General features: G+C 36.4%; 1 protein-coding gene across 5 annotated transcripts in view; it reads left to right on the top strand.

Moving 5' to 3' along the window:
- Nucleotides 1-25555, top strand: part of KMT2E (lysine methyltransferase 2E (inactive)) — a 105859-nt gene that overhangs the window by 74647 nt on the left and 5657 nt on the right. For 3 of the 5 annotated variants that reach the window (XM_064374657.1, XM_064374661.1, XM_021673098.2), the window contains 13 exons: nt 5414-5678; nt 6598-6696; nt 15520-15684; nt 15974-16282; nt 19586-19840; nt 20005-20149; nt 20674-20924; nt 21318-21374; nt 21545-22108; nt 23120-23406; nt 24459-24547; nt 24656-24781; nt 24948-25048. In XM_064374657.1, coding sequence (XP_064230727.1) covers nt 5414-5678; nt 6598-6696; nt 15520-15684; nt 15974-16282; nt 19586-19840; nt 20005-20149; nt 20674-20924; nt 21318-21374; nt 21545-22108; nt 23120-23406; nt 24459-24547; nt 24656-24781; nt 24948-25048 — 2713 coding nt within the window. The remainder of the gene's footprint in view (nt 1-5413; nt 5679-6597; nt 6697-15519; nt 15685-15973; nt 16283-19585; nt 19841-20004; nt 20150-20673; nt 20925-21317; nt 21375-21544; nt 22109-23119; nt 23407-24458; nt 24548-24655; nt 24782-24947; nt 25049-25555) is intronic. The other 2 variants (XM_064374665.1, XM_064374663.1) reach the window with 1 other exon arrangement.

The raw sequence follows: 25555 nt of genomic DNA, 5'->3' as shown, positions 1-25555 counted from the left end.
CCAATATCAAAAGATATTTAAAAGGCAGTCCCTTCCTAGCTGCCTATTGTCTGACTTGAGGGACAAAGCATCAATGACACCAATCCAGAAAAAGGGTTCTTATCCAAGTTCTTTTGTACAAGCAAATAACTGGCAGTTGGTGCATGTTTTCCCTTCGAGGCTTGGGTTTAGCAGCTTTATAGGTAAAGGCAGTTCTGATCGTAAACCCAAATGCATTTGCACAAAATAGTAGTCAATCTGTTCCTTCCTACCCTAAACTTTGGTGCTTGCTTCTTTTCCTTACTAATAAATATCCTTTCATGCCCACCCCCCAACCCCAGAATAGGACACTTTTGTCTGCATTAAAAGACTTTTCAGGCAGATATTCTTTCTCCTGGATGATTTTTTTAATAGTGTCTAAGAACTCATCTGCTGCTTAAGTCGGCAGATGTGGCTTTACTTGTTAAGGTAAACCTCTTTTTAAAATCATCAAACCATACATTACTGGCATCAAATTCTCCAACTTTAGATCTTTCATATTCCTTTTGTTTTATGTTGTCATTTAATGACTTCACTTTTTCTAGAAACCTATTAGGGTCTATAGGTATGCCTTTCTTATATAGCAGACTTGCACCCACATAAAAGCTTCATTTACAATACTAGATAAAAATATACGTTGCAGAAAGTGCAAGCTTGTCACATTCTGCGGCACAGCTGCAGTGATGGCTCCACAAATCTCTCTTTATTTTTTACAGTGGCACTTATGCTGGATTTATTTGTCTTGAGATGGCAGAGAACTACAGCTGCAACCTCAGTCTACAATATATCTTCAGCAATTCAACTTCTTTTTGCAGTGTCATAACTTCTTTGCTTCTTGGGAGCACTTCAGCATCGCTAGTGGCAGTTTGTATAGGTCATGTAGTGTTACTTAAAATTTAGTGTATTGGTTGGGTGTGGGGCTCATGCCTGTAATCCCAGCACTTTGGGAGGCCAAGGCGGGTGGATCACCTGAGGCCAGGAGTTCAAGACCAGCCTGTACAACATGGCGAAACCCCATCTCTACTAAAAATACAAAAAATTAGCCAGGCATGGTGGCAGGTGCCTGTAATCCTAGCTACTTGGGAGACTGAGGCAGAAGAATTGCTTCAACCTGGGAGGTGGAAGTTGCAGTGAGCTGAGATCAAACCACTGCACTCCAGCCTGAGTGACAGAGCAAGACTGTCTCAAAAAAAAAAAAAAATTACTTTTTTGCACTAAACACTAATTAAAATACATGAGAACCACAAGAGATCACTTTTTATTGCAATACACAATTTACTGAGAGATGAACTGCTCCTGGGGATGTGTCACATGCCATTTTACATAGATACTCCCAACACTTGAGGCACCACAGTAGCAACAGGAAGTGGCTACAAATTAGTAGTACAGAATGTCCTACAGTTACTTTTATATAGTTAATGATTTAATACTATATCTTTACATGTCTCTGGACTGTGAATGGCACCATATAAGGTCTGTATGTGTGTGTATAGGTTTTGATAAATTTTAACTTTTTATAATTTGTGTATATTTTATGGTACTAAATGATAAAATAGACTACTATCTACATGCATATGCATTATTGACATACCTTTTTCTTATTTTTAAAAATATTTCTAGGCTACATAGTCCATCTGGTTTTTCAAATTGTTGCAAATTTCCAAAAAGTTTTCCAATATATGTATTGAAAAAAATCCACGTATAAGTGTATGTGCACAGTTCAAACTTGTGTTGTTCAAGAGTCAGCTCTATAGAATTCAGTTTTTAAAAATTTGATAGAAAAATGCAAACAGTGGCCGGGCATGGTGGCTTACACCTGTAATCCAAGCACTTTGGAGGCCAAGGCGGGCGGATCACCTGAGGTCAGGAGTTCAAGACCAGCCTGACCAACATGGTGAAACCCTGTCTTTATAAAAAAAAAAAAGAAAAGAAAGAAAAATGTAAACAGTAATACAAACATCTGGCTGGGCGTGGTAGCTCACGCCTGTAATCCCACCACTTTGGGAGGCCAAGCAGGTGGATCACCTGAGGTCAGGGATTCAAAACCAGCCTGGCCAACATGGTGAAACCCCATCTCTACTAAAAATACAAAATTAGCCAGGGATGGTGGCGAATGTCTGTAATCCCAGCTACTTGGGAGGCTGAGGCAGGAGAATTGCTTGAAGCTAGGAGGCAGAAATTGCAGTGAGCAATCCCACCACTGCACTCCAGCCTGGGCAACAAGAGTGAAACTCCATCTCAAACAAACAAATAAATAAAATAAATACTATATACTATGTAATTCCCAAATTAAGAAATTAAAACATTATTCTTTGAAGCCCCTTACATTTAGCAGCCACGTTGCATCTCCCTTTTCTCCTTCACTAACTGCTATCTTTAATTTGATTTCTCTAACATTTTACTATGTCTGTATTTGTTGGCAAATAGTATCTAGAATTTTGTATACTTTTAAGCTTTTATGTAAATTGTAACCTCTATTCTCCTGCATTCTTTTCTCATTTTTTACGTGAGATTATAGTTCATTTTCACTGCCTATGGCATTTATCCATTTCACTGTTGACAGACCTTTATATTGACAAAAGAATGCACCTGGGGCATTCTGAACATATCTGTATGTGTGTACATGTCCTCTCCATGGTAGGGACATGAACATGTATGTATGTGTTCTCTGCATGGTAGGGACATAGGAGTGGAATTGCTGGGTTGTAGAATGTGCAATGCATGAGCTTTTGCCAGATGTGAGTGAATTTCTGTTTAAGAAGCTTGTACCAGTTTACAGTCCTAAGTAATTTAGTGCCTTGCTATACTTCTTTACCCTAAGACTTTAAAAATACATGCTAGTCGCTGTGGTTTACGGCTATAATCCCAGCACTATGGGAGGCTGTGGTGGGCGGATCATGAGGTCAGGAGTTCTTGACCAGCCTGGCCAACATGGTGAAACCTGTCTCTACTAAAAATAACAATAATTAGCTGGATATGGGGGTGCAGGTCTGTAATCCCAGCTAGTCAGGAGGCTGAGGCAGGAGAATCACTTAAACCTGGGAGGTGGAGGTTGCAGGGAGCTGAGATTGTGCCACTGCATTCCAGCCTGGGTGACAGTGAGACTCCATCTCAAAAAAAAAAAAAAAAAAAAAAATATATATATATATATACACACACACACACACACACACACACACACACATACATACATATATATGCATGCTAGCTCAATGTAGAATGGTATCTTTTTTTGTTAATATTTTTATTTACCATTTTCTTTGATTATTTATGAACCCAGAGGTCTTTTTCTGTATTGTCATTTGGATTTCTCTCTCGTGAATTGCTTGATCTTATCATCTGTCTTTCTACTGGGTAGTCATTTTCTTGCTTTTTATTCCCCCCCTAGAAATTCTTTATATATTCTGTAGTCTTTTGGGTTTTGGGTTATAAGCAATTCAGTTCAGTTCCTCTTATTCTATATATTTTAAACTTTGTGTGATATTCTTTTTAATATGTTATGTTTTCTTTTGGTGAAATCCCTCTTCCTTTAGTATGTCTTTCTACTGATTATTGCTGTCAGATTTATCGTATCATTTTAGCCCTTTCTGTCCTAGAAGGTAGAAGATTTAGCACAGTTCTTTGCTCATTGCTTTGTGGGATTACCTATCCCATATAGGTTAAGAATGTAATCTGTCTGGTTTCAGATCCTGGCTTGGTCACTTACCGTGTGACCTTGGACCAATTTCTTCATCACATTGTGCTGCATTACCTCAAGTATATGAGAATAATAATACTCTCCTAAAGTGCTTAATAAACAAAAGCTCTTGCCATCATTTTTGTTTGTAGTTCTGTTGTCCTAAAATCAACAGAACTACTAGTGCCTGTTAATATTAGACACTTAAAAAGTAAATTGTTCTTATTGTGAACAAACATTCAACTGCTTAAAACATGCAAAGTGGAGATTTGTATTATTGTTTTAACTGAGGTTTGGGCATTTGGCCTATATCCTAGAGATGAATTACATCTTAGCAGCTGGGGTAGAGATAAAGAGATCAGAGTTGAGAAATACTGAAATGAAAAGTACATGAGCCTGAGAGTCATAGAGAGACCTGGATCTAAATGCCGTCTCTTCCACTTATTAACTTTGTAACATTGGACAAGATGCTAATGTTCATTGAGTTTTAATCTCACTTGTAAAATGGGAGTAATAAGTATCATTACGGTGAATATGAGACAGTGCAGTTATGTCTCAGGCTTCCATTTGAAAGAGAGAACACTTAGTATGGTAAAAAGAAGACATTAAATGTCATCAAGGTAGCTTTTTAAAGAAACCTGGTTGTTGCCATCATTCCATAAAGTACAAAACAAACTAAGGTTTAGTTATTTGTTACATCTAGCATTTTTTATTTGGTCAGATTTCAGATTAGTATTTTATATAGCACTCTGGGATACTGAAGTATTGGTTTCTGCCTTAATGTTTTATGTAATCCACAGTATCATTTTACTTTAAAACACTCAAAGTTTTAATGTGTTTTTTTTTCTAATTCTGTAACATATGAAGGTTGAGCACCCTTCATGCAAAAATCTGAAATCAAAATCCTAAACTTTTTTTTTTAAGACTGAGTCTCACTCTGTCACCCAGGCTGGAGTGGTGCGTTGGCATGATCTCGACTCACTGCAAGTTCTGCCTCCCGGTTTCAGGCGATTCTCCTGCCTTAGCCTGTCATGTAGCTGGGATTTCAGGTGCCTGCCAGCACGCCCAGCTAATTTTTGTATGTTTAGTAAAGACAGGTTTCACCATGTTGGCTAGGCTGATCTCAATTGATCTGCCTGCCTTGGCCTCCCAGAGTGCTGGGATTACAGGCGAGAGCCACTGCACCCAGCCATCCTAAACTTTTTGAGCACTGACATGATGCCAAAAGTAGAAAATTCTACACCTGCCAAAAGTAGAAAATTCTACACCTGACCTCATATGAGGTCATAGTCAAAGTGCAGTCAGAACTTTGTTTCAGGCACAGAATTATTAAATATATTGTATAAAATTACTTTTAGCCTATATGAAATGAGTGAATTTTGTGTTTAGAGTTGGATCCCATTCCCCCAAGATATCTCATTATGTATATGTAAACATTCCAAAATTTACAACACTTTTGGTCCTAAGCATTTCAGGTAAGGCATGCTTAACCTGTACAGACGCCTAATATCTGATCAGAAATCAACATCTAATTATTACATTATTTTTATAAGGAAAGTTTTTTGTGGTCGTTAACTAGGACTGTAAATTACTAAAAAGGATTGCTTTAATCAGTAGTAATTGCATACAATTTTGTGGAGTTACAGCTTAAAATGGATTAGAAATTTTCCAGTTTTGTTTTATATTTTGAAATAAATATTTAACTGGTTATCTTTCCAGTAAGTACAAGGTGGACTGTGCATGCCTCAAAGAAAACCCAGAGTGCCCTGTTTTAAAACGTAGTTCTGAATCCATGGAAAATATCAATAGTGGCTATGAGACCAGACGGAAAAAAGGAAAAAAAGACAAAGATATTTCCAAAGAAAAAGATACACAAAATCAGAATATTACTTTGGATTGTGAAGGAACAACCAACAAAATGAAGAGCCCAGAAACTAAACAAAGAAAGCTTTCTCCACTGAGACTGTCAGTATCAAATAATCAGGTACTGAACTCTGCTGACTCTCAATGAAATTAAATAAACAAAGGAAAGTAATTTGTCATATTTTATCTTTTTCTTTGTTCTATGTATAATTGTTTAAAGTATTTTTAAGTCTATTCTGTCATTTAATGAAGTATTCATGGTGAAAATACAGGCTCTGATAGAATTTGTACAAATTTGGTGAATTATTTTATTAAGAAACAGCTCAGCTAGCAAATCCTTGCAGAGCTGCAGACAAGATTTTCCTAAGACTAGATAACTTTTAAAAACCTTCTAGGGTGGCACTTTATGTTCATAATAAATGTTCTTATTTAAAGTCTTAAGCTGCAAAATTTTCTTTCCTAAAACATGTAGACACACGATCCATTCTGTAAGCATGTCAAAATAACGGCAAATAAAATTTTTGAGAGAAAATTCACTAATAACATATAAGGTAATTTTGGGGGTAGAGTTTGGCCTAAGTCTATCTGCTCCACCAATAAATACATATGTGTCCTCTATAAACAAAAAACAGTTAGGAGGGATCATTAAAATGTGAAAATCAAGTAAGATTTTGCTCATTTCCAGGGCTCTGTCTTCTAGAAATAATTTCCCTTAAGCTTTCGACTGAATTAAACACTGAGCCACTGGGTATTTGCAGGTTTTTCTGAAATAACTTACATGTTTATGTTTTGGGAACTATATAAACCTAAGGCCATGCTACCATATATGACCTATATTGATAAAAACTTTATTGGCTAAAATTTAAAAAGCAAAAGTATTTGATAGCTTGATTTTGAAAAGCATCTTGAATGAGGAAACCAGTTTTAAATTTCTTAAATGAATTTAAATAGGTTACGTTGACATGTTGAATTTGTTGTGGTTGAAAGACATTGAAATAGTTGTAGTAATAGTTTATAAAGAAGTCATTTCCATCTTTCAGGAACCAGATTTTATTGATGATATAGAAGAAAAAACTCCTATTAGTAATGAAGTAGAAATGGAATCAGAGGAGCAGATTGCAGAAAGGAAAAGGAAGATGGTAAGTTGGGAAGCCAGTAAGTTTGGGCTTAGTGACAGCTGCTCTTCACATGTTAATTGTAGCTGCCTTTCCATGAGCTTTTACACCATTCTTTGAAGTTAGCAAATTTGGGCCTCATGACGTGCCATTGAGCATTTTTATTTGTTTTTTTGTCATTACCATTTAAATAAATTCCACTAATCTTGTATTTCTATTGGTTGTTCATTAGAGATTTAACAATGTATGACATTAAGAAATATTTTATGAACATTTTTGAAGCTGATTACTATTAATATTTTAATTCTACACTGAATAAATTTTAATGTCACAATTGTTCAAAATGTCTTTTATTAGTTAAATGTATCCTTTCATAATTTTAAATATAATAAAAATGAACTTGAAACCTTATAGCACCAAATGAATTGCTTATGCAAAAAAAAAAAAAAAAAAAAACCCAACCACTGATAGCTACTATTTCTATATTCTCACCCTGCTATCATACAACAAGGTTCTCATCAAAATAAATTTAGGATGTATATTCCTTGTACTATTTACAAATATTTTATCAGTGTAAAAATTAGGACAAGCTGTTTTCTCACAAATTATGGGAATTTAGCATTTGATCTGTCAGCTAGTTAAAAAAGTATCATAGTATACTTTCCATGCCCTAAAATTTGAAAATGACTTTACAGACTGACTGATGGCCTTATGATAGCTTCTCCCCATTCCCCCCTTTACTTCATATGCTCTTTTGTTTCCTATTTTCAGGGTTTTCATGTTGTATTCCATGGAATCTCATGTCACATATTTAAGGGTGGGATGTTTTAAAGTTTGGTTATTGTTGGCCGAGTGCTGTTGCTCACTCCTGTAATCCCAACACTTTGGGAGGCTGAGGCAGGTGAATCACTCGAGGCCAGTAGTTCGAGACCAGCCTGGCCAACATGGCAAAACCCTGCTTCTACTAAAAATACAAAAATCAGCCAGGCATGGTGGCGCACACCTGTAATCCCAGCTGAGATGAGAGAGTTGCTTGAACCCAGGAGACAGAGGTTGTAGTGAGCTGAGATCACACCACTGCACTCCAACCTGGGCGACAGGGTGAGAGACTGTTTCCAAAAAAAAAAGTTTGGTCATTGTGAATACATGGCTGTTTAGAAACTATCACCTTGATAGTTTCTAATATTGATTTTGTTACTTAAAATTCTGAAAACAGTAAAGAACTGTTTCATAGCCTTAGTATTTCAGGAACAATGGTCTGTTGAGACAAGGTAGTATTAGAAGAAAAGCAGAAAGAAAATATTGGAGGAGTATATAAAGGAGGAATTCTGTTACCTATGGCTCTTTATTGAGTATTGATTTTTAGTATTGTCCTGTTTATTCTTCAGTTGACACAGCCTTGTGCAGGGAATTCTTAGGAAACTAATTTAGAGTATTACTTGTTTCTGTGTGTGGCATGTGTCTTGTGGGAGGAACCTCTTTTATAAGTGGCTTTAAGGGCTGTAGTGACCACTTTAGAGAAAAAATGAAATTAAAAAAAAAATCACAGTCCCGGCATGGTGACTCACATCTGTAATCCCAGCACTATCACTTGAGCCCAGCAGGAGTTAGAGACCCATTATGGGAGTTAGAGACCCATTATGGGCAATGTAGTGAGACCTCATGTGTACAAAAAATTTAAAAATTAGCCAGGTGTGACAGTGCATGCCTGTATTCCCAGCTTACTCAGGTGGCAGAGGCAGGAGGATCGCTTGAGTCCAGGAGGTCAAGGCTGCAGTGACCTGTGATTGACCACTGCACTCCAGCCTAGGTGATGACAGAGTGAGATCCCCGTTGCAAAAAGAAACAAAAACAGAAAACTGGGGGCTTGTTCTTTGCCCATGAAATACAGTAATTTTATTCATATTGAATTCTGTTTAAAAACATTTATATAAGGCTAGTTTAAATATATTTTCTTCTATAAATGCTGACAAAGTTAGTGGATCTTAGAACATCCTTATTTCTAGACGCCAGAAGAAAATTGGATACTCAGTGTTAAACTTGGTGGAACTTAGAAAATAGATGTATATATTGGCTTACTTGGAATCCATTTTTGATCCTGATTTTCCTTATTAGTATGCTACAGTAAAATGAAGAACACTTCAAAATTTTCTATATCCATTTTAACATATTTTACCATCTGCCACTAAGGTGGCTATGAAACTGAGTATTTTTCATGGGAATAAAATGTGGAAAACTTGGAAAGTATAAATGTCTATAATTTGGTATTTCGAAAGGATATGAAATTAAAATCTAAAAATCCTTGTTCCTGACCCATACATAGCTCTCAAAGTCATCTCAATCCTGTTACTTCTAATTGGCACATTTGCTTTGATGTTTGCATTACAGAATTTTTCGATGTAGTCAAATAAGCAGAACGCAAACACAGGCATCCTAGGAGTCCTAAGTAATTAGATTTCCCTATCCCCAAGCATTAGTATTGTATTTGGTTCTGAAAAGTTTAAAATGAATCCCCTTTTATTTTCCTAGTCTTGACTTTTATATTGGTTAGATTAACATCAGTACTCAGAAAGACAAGGTCAAATCAAAAAAGTGACAAAGAGGCACAACTAAAACTAGGCAGAATAAAGGTGGTAGCCATACTACTCATGAGAAACGTAGGTCAAAGTGATACAAGTTTCTGCCTGTGACAAGACTTCCAAACCAGTATGGAGATACAGGTTGAGTATTACTTTTCTAGGACTAGAAATTTTTCAGGGTTAATATTTTGGAATATTTGCATTGCAGTTACCAGTTGAACATCCCAAATCCAAAAATCTGAAATGTTCCAATGAGTATTTCCTTTGAACATCATGTTGGCAATCAAAAAGTTCTGGATTTAGGAGCATTTCAGATTGGAGATCTCACCTAGACTTGGTATCGTGTATATTTATCAGATTGGAATATGATGAGTCAGTAATAACCTCCTCTCAGATAAACTCCATGTAATCACCAAATTTAAATGTACAGTAGTCCCTCATCTGCAGGTTTGCTTTCAGAGGTTTCAGTTACCCACTGAGGTTCAAAAATACTGAGATTTTGAGAGACAGATATTACATTCACATAACTTTTATTACAGTATATAATTGTTCCATTTTATACTTCTATATGTATAGGAAAAAACAGTACTCTATATATAGGGTTCACTACTATCTGCAGTTTCAGGCATGCTTTGGTGATCTTGAAATGTATCCCCTGTGAATAAAGGGGAATTATTGTACTTCACCCTATCCTTTTGTAGTAAAGCTTGAACAATGCAAAATTGGCAATTTTAACCTATGTACGTAATTTCAGACACCACCTTTTAACATAATGCTTAATTTCCAAAAATTGCACCAGGGTATTTATGTATTTTGTTTGTTGGCATCATTTTTTATTTTAAATCAGAGTGGGAGATAAGGCAATGTCTCTGCTTTTTGAGGTATTTACAAAATAATTACAACTCAGCAATAAGTGAAGGAGATATAGCTGGGGAGAGATCAGATTGTTTCATGAACTCTAGGTAATACATATTTCTATTTATATATGTATATTTAATATATTTTTGTACTTTATTTATGATGGACCTTTCAAGTAGGGTTTAACCAAATACAGAGTAGCTTATGACAAAAGTTTTATGGAATGTATTTTCCCAGGGGGAAATCCTGGAGAGAGCTATAAATTATATTTGGTTGGAGGAGGAGAGGGCTACTAGGGAGATGAGGTTGGCTATAGGTCACACAGATATTCATCGATGAAGATTTCATGAAAGAATATTTATGTGACCAAGACGGAAAGCCTTGTCATTTCTAGTTCCACTACCCTCCACCTCTTTTGGCCTTTTGGATTTTTCTTTTATGAACATTTTCTTTTTCCATCCATTATATTTTGTCTTTTTTGTTAAGTTGTTGTTGCCTGCTTTTATAAAAGCAAATTTGCAGCTAAGTTGTGTGGAACTGGTTATTGCACATTAGGAAAATCTTACCACGAGCCCAGTTTAGCCATGTAACTGAAATACAGTAGATGGTTTATACTCACTTGATTCCAAAAACCAGGGCACTACTGAGTGTCCTCCTAGTATGTTTGTTGAGGTGGCATTAGGTGGCTATAATCCTGTCATAAACAGTACATGTGGAAGAAGTTTAGATACTTGGGGGGTATACCGTTAGCTTAAAGTGATCATTTTTAAAACAGCAAACTTTTGAAATATTTAAATTCTGAAAGAGGCGATTTGCTGGGCATGGTGGCTCACGCCTGTAACCCCAGTGTTTTGGGAGGCCAAAGCGGGTGGATCACTTGAGGCCACGAGTTCAAGACAAGCCTGGGTGACATGGCAAAATTCCATCTCTACTAAAAATACAAAAATTAGCTAGGCAGGGTGGCACACTCCTTGAATCCCAGCTACTTGGGAGGCTGAGGCACCAGAATCACTTGAACCCAGAGGAGGAGGTTGCAGTGAGCCAAGATCAAGAGCAAGAATCTTGCTCTGTCACCCATGCTGGAGTGCAGTGATGCAATCTTGAAAAAAAAAAAAAGACACTTGCTCCCCCATTTATAATGGCATGAAAACAGTCTCCTTGTAGTTTTAATTTCCAAAATAATGTTTCATAACCTTCATAATATACTTTGGGAATATAATCTTGATAATATTTGATGGCCTATATTGCCAGAATGCTTAAAATGGAGTGAGTCCACAGAAAATGATTTAGTGTGGTCTTCACATTTAAAAGGACAGACATTTGAGAAACAATGAAAGGGTATGACAAGGAAATCACATAGATAAGAGATTCCTGGACTTGTCAAGCAACTAAGATAGTGTAGAATTTTTGTATGACTGTATCGTAAACTCCATGAGGGAGAAAACTTTTAGCATTATTCATTGTCGTAGCCCTAGCTCCTAAAAAACGGTGGGCAAAAAAGTAGACCCTCAATAAATAAGCTAACTGAATGTTCATGGCAACCATTTGAGGAAAAGATACAGGCCCATGAACGTGAACTCAGTGAAGCTTCCCTATAGTTCAGGTAATGATCTGGAGGCCTGGCCCAGGATTCGCCACGATTTTCTCGGCTTTCATCCTTCACATCAAAATGTATTCCACACAAGTATAATTTGAGATGATGCTGTGAAAAAAAGCCATGACCAGTCGAATTTACTGTTGTGAACACTACCATATCCTTCCTTTCCAGATTCCCAGTGTACATGTGTTTAAAAGCTCAAGAAATTGTCAGCTTTTCCTGAATTTGTATACCCTTGCAGGTTTTTGTGGATAACACCTTTGACTCCCACAGTTTTATTTAATGGAAGACACTGTGGGAAAACACTACAGAATCCATGCTGTTATTGAATGCCTCTAGGAAAACTTGACTGACCTAATTTAGAACATCACTTTAGAAGACACAGTGCTTTAAAAAATATATAATTAGGATAAATTTGTTGCCAGAAAAGTCATCTGATGAGAGGAATATGAGATGTTATCCAACTCACTGTTCTGTCTTCAGCATGATTGAGTTGATGCTGATTTTCTTTTTTTAAGGTCCCGTTTTCTCTCATTGTAGACACTGGGAATTGTATTTCTAAAGATAAGTAATTAATGACATTGTGGTGTTAAATAGTGAAAGGGAACCTGTTTATTTTTATAGGTACTCAGTTCAAACAAAATGAGGTTAATCAGCTTTAGCTGCCTTCTAATAAATTCAAGATTACCAAAATTGTTGAAATGCTTCCAGTTGTCTTCAAGTAACAGTGATATATGCTTGACATAATGTATACACAATTATTACTTTCACAAAAATGTGAGTGTTTGCCATTTGAGATATCAGGTGAACAAAAAAGGTAAGGTCACTGCTATGGAGTAGCTTTTGTAGAGAATGGGGTAGAGGGAACAACAAACGAGTATCAAAATACAAGAGAGTGCTGTGAGTATAAATTCACTCATCACGCGATAGAGGAAATGGAGACACCACACAAGCCATACACGTTATTTTGGGATGATTTTTATTGGTAACAACCTTACCCATCTTTTTAGATTTATAAATTAATCTATGTTATGTAAAAGGATCATTTTTTTTGAGCAAGGAAATCATTTCATTTCTCTATTTCAAGATCAAAGAATAAGGTTATTTTTGCAGTGGGCTCTGGCTTTCCTTTTCCTAGTTGTTTTTAGAGACAGGGCCTTACTCTGTTCACAAGCTGGAGTGTAGTGGTATGATGATAGCTCATCATAGCCTCCAACTGCTGGACTCAACCGATCCTCCTGCCTCAGTGTCTGGAGTAGCCTGAACTACAGGCACATGCCACCATGTCCTGTTAATTTTTTAAAACATTGTTTTTTTTTTTGTGGAGATGGGGGGTCTTGCTTTGTGATGGGGATATTAAGCAGCCTGATTACAGAAAATTAAAATCCTCTGTATTTACCTTTACAAAACCATAAACTAAGATTCATGTCATAAAAACAATGTATAGATAGATTTTATGGGAAGTCTAAATGTATCAAGTTGTATATATTATATAGCACAGTATTATATATTATATAGCACAGGTACTAGGGGCTGTGGGAAGTCTGCTGGGGTTTATTAGGACTCCTAATTTTTCTAATCCTCTCTGGAGTCAGCTGTAACTACCTCTCAAAACTTATTTTTCAATTAGAGCTATAAAATGGGTGGCAAATTTCGTCTTTAAATAGGTACCATATACATGGCTATGTCAAAGACTGTACTGTATGTAATGGTGACTAGAAAAACTGAATGACATCTGACTCTTAAGAAATTTAAAATAAATGTAGAAAATAAGGCATGTATATATTACCAAATATTAGTGTATTTTAAGATAAAGCTAGGTTTAAAGCTGTTAGGAAATGTTTGCTGCTTTCAGCTTTATTCTTACCGAGATGTTTAATGTAGGAAGAGTTTTGCTTTATGTAGTGGCAGTAGTTAATCAGAAAGAAGAGTAAATTAGGAGGCAGGAAACCTGCATAATTACTATGGCTTTGCTTTTGAATGAGTCACTTAATACACATGGCTTTGGTTTCTTCAGCAGTATTGGACCACATTTTTTTAAGATCCAGATGAACTCCATACAGTTTTATCTGTGACCCTTACTCCTACCATCTAAAACAAGGGAATATTGGACTGTGTCAGGCTGTTTTGGCATACATTCATATTTACCTTAGAACACCCAGGATAAGAAAATATCTTCCTTGGGTGCCCACCTTGTGGGTAATTTTTTTCTCTTACACATACAGTGATTCTTGCTAAGACAAGTTTGTTTCCCCTGGAAAAATATACTTTCCCCAAATTTTTTATTTTAAATTTTTTGAAAACAAGTAACCATAGTTATTAATCCCTCCAACCAGGTTCATCAGGTAAAGCACAGTTTGGGAAAGTGATCTTTTTAGTTACTCCAAATTTCTGTTTTTCTAAATTCAGGATTTTAGAGAAACCCTGATAAAAACAGAGCTTTACAGAAAACCACATGAGAAAAAGGGGTAAAGGTAATTTAAAAATTGAAAAATATGGAATTTTCTAAGGAAACAACTCCACTTTAAAACTTTAACTTCTGGTGAGCAAGTAGGACCATCTTTTGCATGTGCTATTTTAGTGTCTGCCAGTCCCATACTAGGAGAGGTGAGATGCAGATATGTAATCCATGAACAAAGAATCTTACCTCTTTGGACCTTGTTTCTTCAGTGTCGTATTTGCAATATGGTAACTTGCTGTAACAAATTAGGAACTTAGAAGTATATTAGAGTACTTTTGTTGACATACTATTTTGTTCCCTTGCTAAGTGTAACAACAACAAAAATACAGGAATGGGTAAACAGTTTCCAAAGTGTAGGTATCTTCAGGGTTGAATCTCTGCTAGTAATTACTGGAACTAAAGCTCCAATACTGAGACAACTATGGCATCCAGACCTTCAGTTTCTGATCTTTCTTTCTTCCCCGTATCGATGGTAATAAAGGAGGAAAGACAAATGGATTTGAGCCTCAGGACCTGGTTATTTTCATTTGGAGAAACGGATGGTTGATGGATGTGGTTCCTGGTTCTGATTTAGAGCTAAAGCATTTGCCAGGCCCACTGGTCAAGGCTCTGGGTTTGCTCTTAATGCTCTCTTGGATAGAGAACTGATGCTCAAAGGAACACTTGGCTGTTTCTCAGTCCCTGTCTTGAATTGTGAGTGTAAGACAGGAAGAGCAGAAGGTGGAGGAATGCCTTATAAGAATTAGAATGGAGAGCATGAGGGCTAAAGTAGAATATAATAAACAACACATACAGAATGCCTACCATTTTCCAAGTACCGTTTAAAAACCTCACATTATCTGTTTAAAGTGAGTAACAATTCAGAGAAGTGCAAGTTTTATTACCTACATCTTATTGTCTCAGAAAGGGTAACTTGCCTAGAGTCACAAGAGATACTTACCCAATGAGTCATAATTTTTAAATGCAAGACTTTACCTAACAGCACCCTGCTGCAGTATAATATAGTCACACTCAAGTGCTTATGAATTTTTCCTTGGAAATTTGGGATCTTTTTTTTAAAAGGCTGGTTTCTGTATTATTAAGAGAAAAGATTTTCAGTTTGCTAAAACAAGGTAATTTTTGAGGCTTTTTTGTTTTGTTTTACCCTTATCATTAACAATCATTCAATTGTTTCCTTCATGAAATATTTGCAGTAACAGGGCTTACCAAGATGATGGGAATTCTGAAAGGTCTTAAATGAACAGAAATGCTTTTTTCTCTAATTACTTTTAAAATTTGTGATAAACATTTGGACTTAATTTTACTTTTGAGCAATGATATTTATGATATCACTTAAAATTTAAATTTCATAGACAAGAGAAGAAAGGAAAATGGAAGCAATTTTGCAAGCTTTTGCCAGACTTGAAAAGAGAGAGAAAAGAAGAGAACAAGCTTTGGAAAGGATCAGCACAGCCAAAACTGAAGTTAAAACTGAATGTAAAGATACACAGATTGTCAGTGATGCTGAAGTTATTCAGGTATTATTATTCAGGTCTAGTTTTATTTTCTTAAACATTTTCAAATAAAATTTCCATATCTTACACGTATAAGGAATTTAAAATAATGTCTACTAACTTTTTAATACCATTTTTCAAATCCTGTAGGAGTTTCAGCTTGAGATAAGACTATATATTGTCTCTGTTCTTTATTATATATCAGAATTCATAAATTCTGGAAAGTTGGCTTCTGAAGTAGATTAATGCTGTTACATTTAAACTTTGTATGTACACAGTATAAAAAGTTCCATTCTGTTGTATTTTAAATTAGGAACAAGCAAAAGAAGAAAATGCTAGCAAGCCAACCCCTGCCAGAGTAAATAGAACTAAACAGAGAAAAAGTTTTTCTCGGAGTAGGACTCACATTGGACAGCAGCGTCGGAGACACAGAACTGTCAGCATGTGTTCGGATATCCAGCCATCTTCTCCTGATATAGAAGTTACTTCACAACAAAATGATATTGAAAATACTGTACTTACAATAGAAACAGAAACTGAAACTGCAGTAGCAGAAATAATTCCTGAAACTGAAGTTCCAGCACTTAATAAATGTCCTACAAAGTACCCCAAAACAAAGAAGGTATGATTCTAATGAATGTAAGAGCTGTTTTCTAACAGTTTCTTATATTAATAAAATTGTGTTTTAAAAACTGAATTTTTAAGATCTCATAATGAACAGAATAACAGGCGGTTTTTATATTTGCAGATTTTTATACTAGGAATGAGAATTCCAAAACTGTAAAATCAGTTAGTATAAATGTTTGCATTATTAAGATAGTTATATTGAGTTTATCAGGACTTTTAGTATTACAATTCATGATTTCTTTAAATAAGTTTGTCTACTTTATATACAAAATACATACTTCTCTGAAACTGGTTTCAGATGTGTTATCCTTTATTGTTTATATTTTTATAAATTTCATTGTATAGGTAGATGATAAAAATTAGATGTGAAGAAACTGTTGATTCCCATAGAATATATTAAGACTATGAAAATTTACAAGGAAGAGTAGTTTTAGGTGTAATTATTAATAAAAATCTTTGAAACACTGTCAGACTTAATGAAGCAATTATGGGAAACAATTCAGTTAATTAAACCAACCTGAGCTTTTCAGATCAGAAATAACATCCTAATGAGGCTGCTCTTTCTCACTCTGACTAGAGTACAGAAGATTGGGGCAGAGATACTAAAGTACGGTAATCCTTACGCTGTTTAAGGGTAGATCATAAATGTATACTTCTCACACACTTTACTTTGAAATTTCATTTATTCTGTCTTTGTTGTTACCTAATTCAGTACAGTTTGTAGGCATGCTGCTAAACCATGACATGTACATTTAGTAAAATTCTAGTATGAACCCAGGATTATATCTTATTGGCACAAGTTAAATAATGTACTTGCCAAAGTCACAGGTTTTGTTAGAGACAATCTAAACACAGTTGTTTATAATTCAAAGTCTGTGCTCTCTTTACTCCATCACCGTAGCTTAGGCAACCCAGTATTTGCCTGTAACGATGGACAAAAAATTGCAACTTTGTAAAGTGAAAAGAAAAAAACCTCAGGTTTAAAAGAAGTAAAACCACTTACTATTTGTAAAATTACAAATATGACATAATCCATACCCTTTATTAAACTTTAAACAAAGTTGTGGTACTATAAATTTACTGTGGTACTACAAATTTATTTAAATCCCTTGTATGATATGTAAGCTTCTACATCCTATCTGATTCTCTTAAAAAGCCTCTTTTGTCTGCAGATTTTGTTATTTTAAATAACATACTGTTTGATAGAATACCAAATCATGATTACTCCTAAAGGCCTCATTCAGTTTAAAGATAACATGTCACTTTTTCTTTGCCAGATACTGTTCTAAGAGCTTTCTCTATGTTATTGAACTCTTTTAATCTTTATAACAATCCTATTTATAGAACTAGGTTCTATCACAACCTTTCTTTTACAGATAAAGATTGAAATATAAAAAAGTTACTTAACTTGCTCATGGTCACAGTGTAAATGGCAAACCCAGGATTCACACTCCTGGCAGTCTGTGCAGACTTCATGTGCTTCACTACTACATTCTACTGCTGTCCCAGGAATAGAGTTCTATACACACAGAGGGACAGAAAAGATGCCAAAATGTTTATAGTAGTTACCTTTGGAAGAAAGGATGGGTAGATTTTTAAAATGTGTGTTTCTGTATGTATGTGTGAGTATTCATATGCACATTTATATAAACTAAGTTCTGGGTTTTTGTTGTTGTTTTGAGACAGTCTTGCTTTGTCACCCAGGCTGGAGTGCAGTGGCGTGATCTCCGCTCACTGCAACCTCGACCTCCTGGATTCAAGCGATTCTCCTGCCTCAGCCTCCTGAGTAGCTGAACTACAGGCGTGTACCACCATACCTGGCTAATTTTTTTGTATTTTTAGTAGAGATGGGGTTTCACCATGTTGGCCAGAATGGTCTCCATGTCCTGACCTCGTGATCCATCCCCCTTGGCCTCCCAAAGTGCTGGGATTACAGGCATGAGCCACCTCGCCCAGCCACATTTTCTATAAGTTACATTTATACTTAGAAATTAAAATATCAATTGCTAACCAGATAATACAAATGCCCTTAGAGCAAAGAAAAAATGTTAATAGTTTTTTTTTTTTAAGTAGTAATTTGTACTTCAGGGTCAGGGATATTCATATACCCAAGAGAGACTGTATTATGTCTGTTGTAGATCAGAGAATCAACAGAATTAAGGACTATGAAAATTTTCAAAGCACAAGAACCTTAAGAGATATTCCAAACCCCTTAAATCAGTGATTGTCAATGCTGACTTTTAAACATACATGTATTGTGAGTGAGGTATGGTGGCTCACGTCTGCAGTCCCAACGTTTGGGAGGTTAGGGTGGGAGGATCACTTGAACCCAGGAGTTCAAAACCAGCCTGGGCAACATAACTAGACACTGTCTCCACAGAAAATTAAAAACAAAAAAATTAGCCAGGCATGGTGGTGCACACCTGCAGTCCCAGCTACTTGGGACGCTAAGGTGGTAGGATGGCTTCAGCCCAGGAAGTTGAGGCTACAGTGAGACCTGATCACACCACTGCACTCCAGCCTGAGCAACTCACCCTGTCTCAAAAAATAAAAGTATTGTACCCTGTCCTCATTTCCAGGAGACTCTGATGGGCAGCTAGTATAGGAAAACACTGCCTAAAATCAGATTTTTCTAACAGATGGAACATTTTATGCCTATAGTAGAAACAGTAGTAAACCCAAACTTACTGTGTTTAATAAAATGGTACTGATATGTCTCTAGTTGTTACTATATTAAAAACTTGGCTGGGCACGGTGGCTCACACCTGTAAACCCAGCACTTTGCAAGGCTGAGGCGGGAAGAATGCTTGAGCCCAGGAGTTGAGATCAGCGTGGGCAATATAGCCGATCTTGTCTCTAAAAAATATTTTTAAACATTAGCCAGGCGCGGTGGTGAGCGCCTTGTTCCAGCTACTCAGGAGGCTTAAGTGGAAGGATCACTTGAGCCCAGGAGGCGGAGGCTTCAGTGAGTCAAGACTGCACCACTGCACTCCAGCCTGGTAACAGAGACCTTGTCTCAAAAGAAAAAAAAAAAGTAATACAAATTTCATGTAATATAAATACTTAAAAAGCTACCATATGTTCTGTTCTACAAAATATTGGGTAAACAGTATCATAATAACAGTAGATAACCAAGGAAATGTAAAATGACATACTGGTTTTTTGAACATCATATATGATTTAAATTACACAATTTATCATTTTAGATAATATACCAATTTCAAATCTGATACTAGAATATTCAGTAGGAGAATTTGGAATTACATTTATAATGATCCAGATTTTTTTCTTTCTCTAGCACTTGGTCAATGAATGGTTAAGTGAGAAGAATGAGAAGACAGGAAAACCTTCAGACGGCCTTTCAGAAAGGCCTCTACGCATAACTACAGATCCTGAAGTGTTAGCTACACAGCTCAATTCTTTACCAGGTCTCACCTACAGTCCCCATGTATACTCTACTCCTAAGCATTATATTAGATTTACTTCACCATTCCTTTCAGAAAAAAGGAGAAGAAAAGAACCTACTGAAAACATTTCTGGTTCATGCAAAAAGGTAAACTTTTCTTTGGAAGTAAAAATGTAGAATGAGCCAAATGCCGACTCATTCCTTACTACCTTCCATGGTAGTGAAATGTTTTTGGAATTGGCTCTGTATTTACAGGCTATATAAACAGCTACAAACTGATTCCTATTCATGTATTATTCGATTTTATTCAGCGATGGTTGAAACAAGCTCTGGAAGAAGAAAATTCAGCAATTTTATATAGATTTAATTCACCCTGTCAAGAAAGATCCAGAAGTCCTGCAGTCAATGGTGAAAATAAAAGTCCACTACTATTAAATGACAGCTGTTCCCTTCCAGGTAGATTTTTTTTTTCAGTATTGTTTTAGTCTGAGGAATGTGGCAGGGCATATATTATATATAGCTTTATGACAGGCATATTCTAGTTACTGGCATGCACTTTAGAAGAGAAGCTCAGTGTTGTATAGATTTTCTGTTTTCTCTCCTCTATATTTTTTTGATGACGATGCCAGTTCACAATACCATGTATGTTGGGGCTGATGAATTTTTAAAAGCTTTTGGACCGGCTGCTTTTCAGACAGACAAGGACTCTTACAAATCAGTTAAAGTAACATCAGTACTTGTAAGATACTTTGAGAACCCCTAGGCCTGTAACCCCTCCAGGCAAGATAATGTTTGCTAATTGGGGAGGGGGCGGGGACTGCTTCATGTTAGTACCATTTTTTCGAAACCTTGAAATTTAGTTTTGGGGTGAAAGTCATAATTGCTGTTGTTTATATTTTACCTTTCCCAGAATGTGACATATACAGATTTTAACAAATAGCAGCAGTGTAATTTCTTACAGATTATTATTTCACCAACAGATTTAACTACACCATTAAAAAAACGAAGATTTTATCAGTTGCTAGATTCGGTTTACTCAGAAACCTCCACACCTACACCTTCCCCGTATGCTACACCAACTCACACCGATATTACTCCTATGGACCCATCTTTTGCCACGCCTCCACGGATAAAATCAGATGATGAAACTTGTAGAAATGGTTATAAACCCATATATTCACCAGTTACCCCAGTAACTCCTGGTACACCAGGAAATACCATGCACTTTGAGGTGAGAAATTTTAATGGAGAAAGAAAAATTCAACACCTGGGGGGATGGGATTTCTTTAAGAGCTCTTTCCCCTCCTTTAACAACTAGTGTGCTCAGAAAATACAAAAAGTTTGCAAGAAACTAAACATCAGGAAAATTCATTTAGATGAATTTAGATGTTTTTATTATTACTAAAATGAGCATAACTTTTGTCTTATTGATATACACAGTAGACTAAATGATTTTGTGTATCAAATGTGAAAGCAAATATCTTACTTGGGGAATGCAAATAAACAGGAAAGAATATGTAAAACCAAAGTGTGTACTGGTTTTTCATTTTGTTTTCATTTCTATAACTATTATGGGTATACTATGTATTTTTAAATTTTCAATTCTAATTCTTTTTTTATACAGAATATTTCTTCCCCAGAAAGTTCTCCAGAAATAAAGAGACGCACTTATAGTCAAGAGGTAAGAAGTTAACTTAAAAAGGGTGAATTGATAGTTTTCCTATTATATTGTTTTGTTTAAATTACTGGTAAATTTTGAAATAAATATTCCCAAGATGTGATTGTGTGTGTGTGTGTGTGTGTGTATATGTATATATATATATATATCATTATTTTTAATTCTGTAAACAGGGATATGACAGATCTTCAACGATGTTAACATTGGGGCCTTTTAGAAATTCCAATTTAACTGAACTGGGTCTGCAAGAAATAAAGACCATTGGTTATACGAGCCCTAGGAGTAGGACTGAAGTCAGCAGGCAGTGCCCTGGAGAAAAAGAACCTGTGTCAGATCTTCAACTGGGACTTGATGCAGTTGAGCCAACTGCCTTACAAAAAACCATGGAAATGCCTGCACATGACAGGGCTGAGCCCAACAGCCAGCTGGACTCGACTCACTCGGGACGGGGCACAATATATTCTTCCTGGGTAAAGAGCCCTGACAGAACAGGCGTTAACTTCTCAGTGAACTCCAACTTGAGGGACCTGACACCCTCGCATCAGTTGGAGGTTGGAGGAGGCTTCCGAATAAGTGAGTCAAAGTGCCTGATGCAGGATGATACTAGAGGCATGTTTATGGAAACAACTGTGTTTTGTACTTCCGAAGATGGGCTTGTATCTGGTTTCGGACGGACTGTTAATGACAATTTGATCGACGGGAGTTGCACACCCCAGAATCCACCACAAAAGAAAAAGGTTACAAATTTAACAATTTATAGTCCTTTTAATAGTTTTTTTTCATAATACTACTGAGGGCAGTTGGTAGTGAGATATGTAAGGCATTCTTAATTTAGTTATTCAAGTTACATTTTCGTATTTTTAAACTTTTTTAAATGCTGGATTAATTAAAAAACATTTACAGAAAAGTAAAAAATTCTAGTGATATGGGAAATCCTTGTAAGCAGCATGGTTTCAGAGAGAGAAATCTCAAGATGATTTATTTCACCTAATGAGTAGTTTTTAAAACTACGCACTCCCCAACCCCCCCTCAAAAAAGCAGACTTGAATAATATTTGCATTATTAACTTTATTGTACATACCCTGTATAGAGGAAGTGCTTCTTTCTTCATCCATAATGTCTATAGTATTTAGGTCATGAATGTAAGAGTGTTTTTATTTTACTAATAGATATGTATTAAATATTGTTAGTTCCCTGATTTTCCACCATTATTTGGTTGGCAGACATACTGAGATAATTAGAATGCCTTATTTCAAAAGAATGAGAGAAACTATAGCACTTATTTTGTTAGTAGGCTTATTGCTTTGCAAGTCCAAGAATTTTCGTGATGTGTGCTTTTAATTTTTATAACAGAGTCCAGTTGGCAACTATGTGGGAAGCAATGTAGTATAGTGGAAAGAGCACGGGCTTTCAAGTAAGACCTAGGTTCGAATCCCGGCTCCAACACTCACCAGCTGTGTGACCTTGAGTGAGTGAGTTACTCAATTTCCTCATCTGTAAAATGGGGATGATAATATACCTATTTCATAGGGTTGTTGTGAGGATAAATGAGATAACATATGTAAATCATATAAGTACAATGCCTGGAATATAGTAGGCATTTGATAATTGTTAATTATTTGTTCAGAATCAATTAAAATAATTTTCCTAATGTAAATATGGTAATTCTCTTTAGAAAAAAGAATGCATTGGTTCTGACATTAAAAACAAGAATAAAAGATTGCTTTTTCTTCTCTTTCTTGCTTAAGGTTTCTCTGTTAGAATACCGTAAGAGACAACGTGAAGCTAGGAAAAGTGGCTCTAAGACAGAGAACTTTCCACTCGTTAGTGTATCACCCCATGCAAGTGGAAGCTTGAGCAACAATGGTGATAGCTGTGCCAGCAGTAATGAGAATGGGGAGCAAGTAGAACACACTGCTAGCCTACCTTTACTAACACCAGCTACAGTTTATAATGCTACTTCTGAAGAAACTAGTAATAACTGCCCTGTTAAGGATGCTACTGCCAGTGAGAAGAATGAACCAGAAGTTCAATGGTAAGTCCATTCTGAAGTATGCTGCTCTGGAAAAAACAAGCTTTTGTTGAAGTATTCTTCCCATTTGTTGTTCTCCCAAGGCTAAGCAGATAGTGCTTTGTGGCCACAATTTTAAAAGATGCTCTCTGTGAATGGGATTTTAAGCCAGCTGTGTATTGCCTGTGTTGTTAAAGGTCTATTGTATTTATTCCTTGGTAATGCATTCATACTTTACACACAAATATCCTCTCCAAAGAATTTGTATCGGCCGGGCACGGTGGCTCATGCCTATAATCCCAGCACTTTGGGAGGCCGAGGCGGGTGGATCACGAGGTTAAGAGATCGAGACCATCCTGGTCAACAAGGTGAAACCCCGTCTCTACTAAAAATACAAAAATTAGCTGGGCGTGGTGGCGTGTGCCTGTAGTCCCAGCTACTCGGGAGGCTGAGGCAGGAGAATTGCTTGAACCCAGGAGGCAGAGGTTGCAGTGAGCCGAGATCGCGCCATTGCACTCCAGCCTGGGTAACAAGAGCGAAACTCCATCTCAAAAAAAAAAAAAAAAAGAGAATTTGTATCACAGTTAACAATCCTGCTGACTCCTTTATAACCCCTACCAGTTACCTTGAAAGAACAACCAGGTTTAGTGCTTCTTTAGAAGGAGTAGGAGCAGCTGCATATAGAATGGATCTTGACAAAGGCCACACACTTTGCTCCTTAGTCCCCTTCCACCTGAAAGCTTGCAATCCTGACAGCAGTTTGTTAGGGGCATGTTTTGGTACCTTTGGTAACCAGAAGTGACATTCTGAATGTTAATACATTATCTTCAACTCCTTGCCAATAAATTGCTGGAGACAAAGGAATTGAGTCCTTCAAATAAGGATAACAATCTCAGTTCTGGGCACCGCCAGCAAAGTAAGAGAAGATTAACTATTTCCAAAGGTTAACACCAAAGTTATTTTACCAGTAGAGCAAAAGCCTCGGTCTGAACGGTACATGTTGAATACGAAGCAACGAAGAATGCAGCTAGCAGTAGCTTCTTTCAATAGAGGGTAATGTGGTTTTTCTTTTAAAGGACTGCCTCGACATCAGTGGAACAAGTCAGAGAAAGGAGTTACCAGAGAGCTTTACTTCTCAGTGATCACCGAAAAGATAAAGATAGTGGTAAGTGAGCTTATTCCTTCACCAGAAAGTGGAGTCAGTTAATCACTCTTCATCCTCGTTCTTTGCAGCTCTAATGTTCTCTTTGGGTCTGCTCTGCTTCATCTCTAGGGGGAGAATCACCATGTGTCTCATGTTCACCGAGTCATGTTCAGTCTTCACCCTCATCTCATTCAAATCACATTCCCCAGTTGCAAGCTAAGGGCCCAGTCCCTTCTTTCAGTGAACTTATGGAAGGTCAGTAAGCAGATGACCGATAATGTTACTCTTTTAAACATTTTAAAATCAGACGAGAGAGCATTTATAAAAAGTCAGTTTCAATAGAATGTATGTTGCTTTGTGGTGTTAAAACCGTGTTTATCATGTAATTTTACACTTACTATAGGTTTCTTCTGCTTTATAGACCCTGATCCTGAAAATCCAGAACCACCTGCAACTATAAATGAATGTCCATCCCCAGATACTTCTCAAAATACTTGTAAAAGTCCTTCAAAAATGAGCAAGGTAATGATAACATTGACCTTTTGATGGGTTCCAAAGGACCTCAGGTTGAGTGCAGAAAAGCTGCTGGTTACAATATACAGTGTTTTTCTGCTGTGTCGAGTATCAGTGTGTAACTTCTGGACACTTTCCTGTCAGATGTCCTCAATTGTGTTTACTACTTTGTTTGTTCTCTCTTCCTGAACTGTGATGGATAACTCTGACCAAACAAGTTTTCTAAGCACACTTCAACAGCTTATGTTTTCTTCAGATGTTCCACCTCTATTCTAGTGGTGTCTAGGAAATTCATAGCCTTGTTGTGAAATTCTTGACCAGCCAATTATGAAAAAAAAAAGTCATTTTATCATTTAAAAGGAATGACATCTCCATCCTGGATCATGAAGATGTAATAATCTAGTATGGCATGTATATCATTGGAAACTAAAGAAAAGGAAAACAGTATGTAAGGAAAATGAAAAGCTATTAAAAATCAAAATGGTTTGAGGGAGTAAGTAAGTTTATATACCCACA

This window comes from Aotus nancymaae, unplaced genomic scaffold (genome assembly GCF_030222135.1).
Source record: "Aotus nancymaae isolate 86718 unplaced genomic scaffold, 86718_ANA_hifiasm-v0.15.2.pri h1tg000002l, whole genome shotgun sequence".
NCBI lineage: Eukaryota > Metazoa > Chordata > Mammalia > Primates > Aotidae > Aotus > Aotus nancymaae.
The sequence above is the reverse complement of the archived record's forward strand: the minus strand, read 5'-3'. Positions and strand labels throughout refer to the sequence as shown.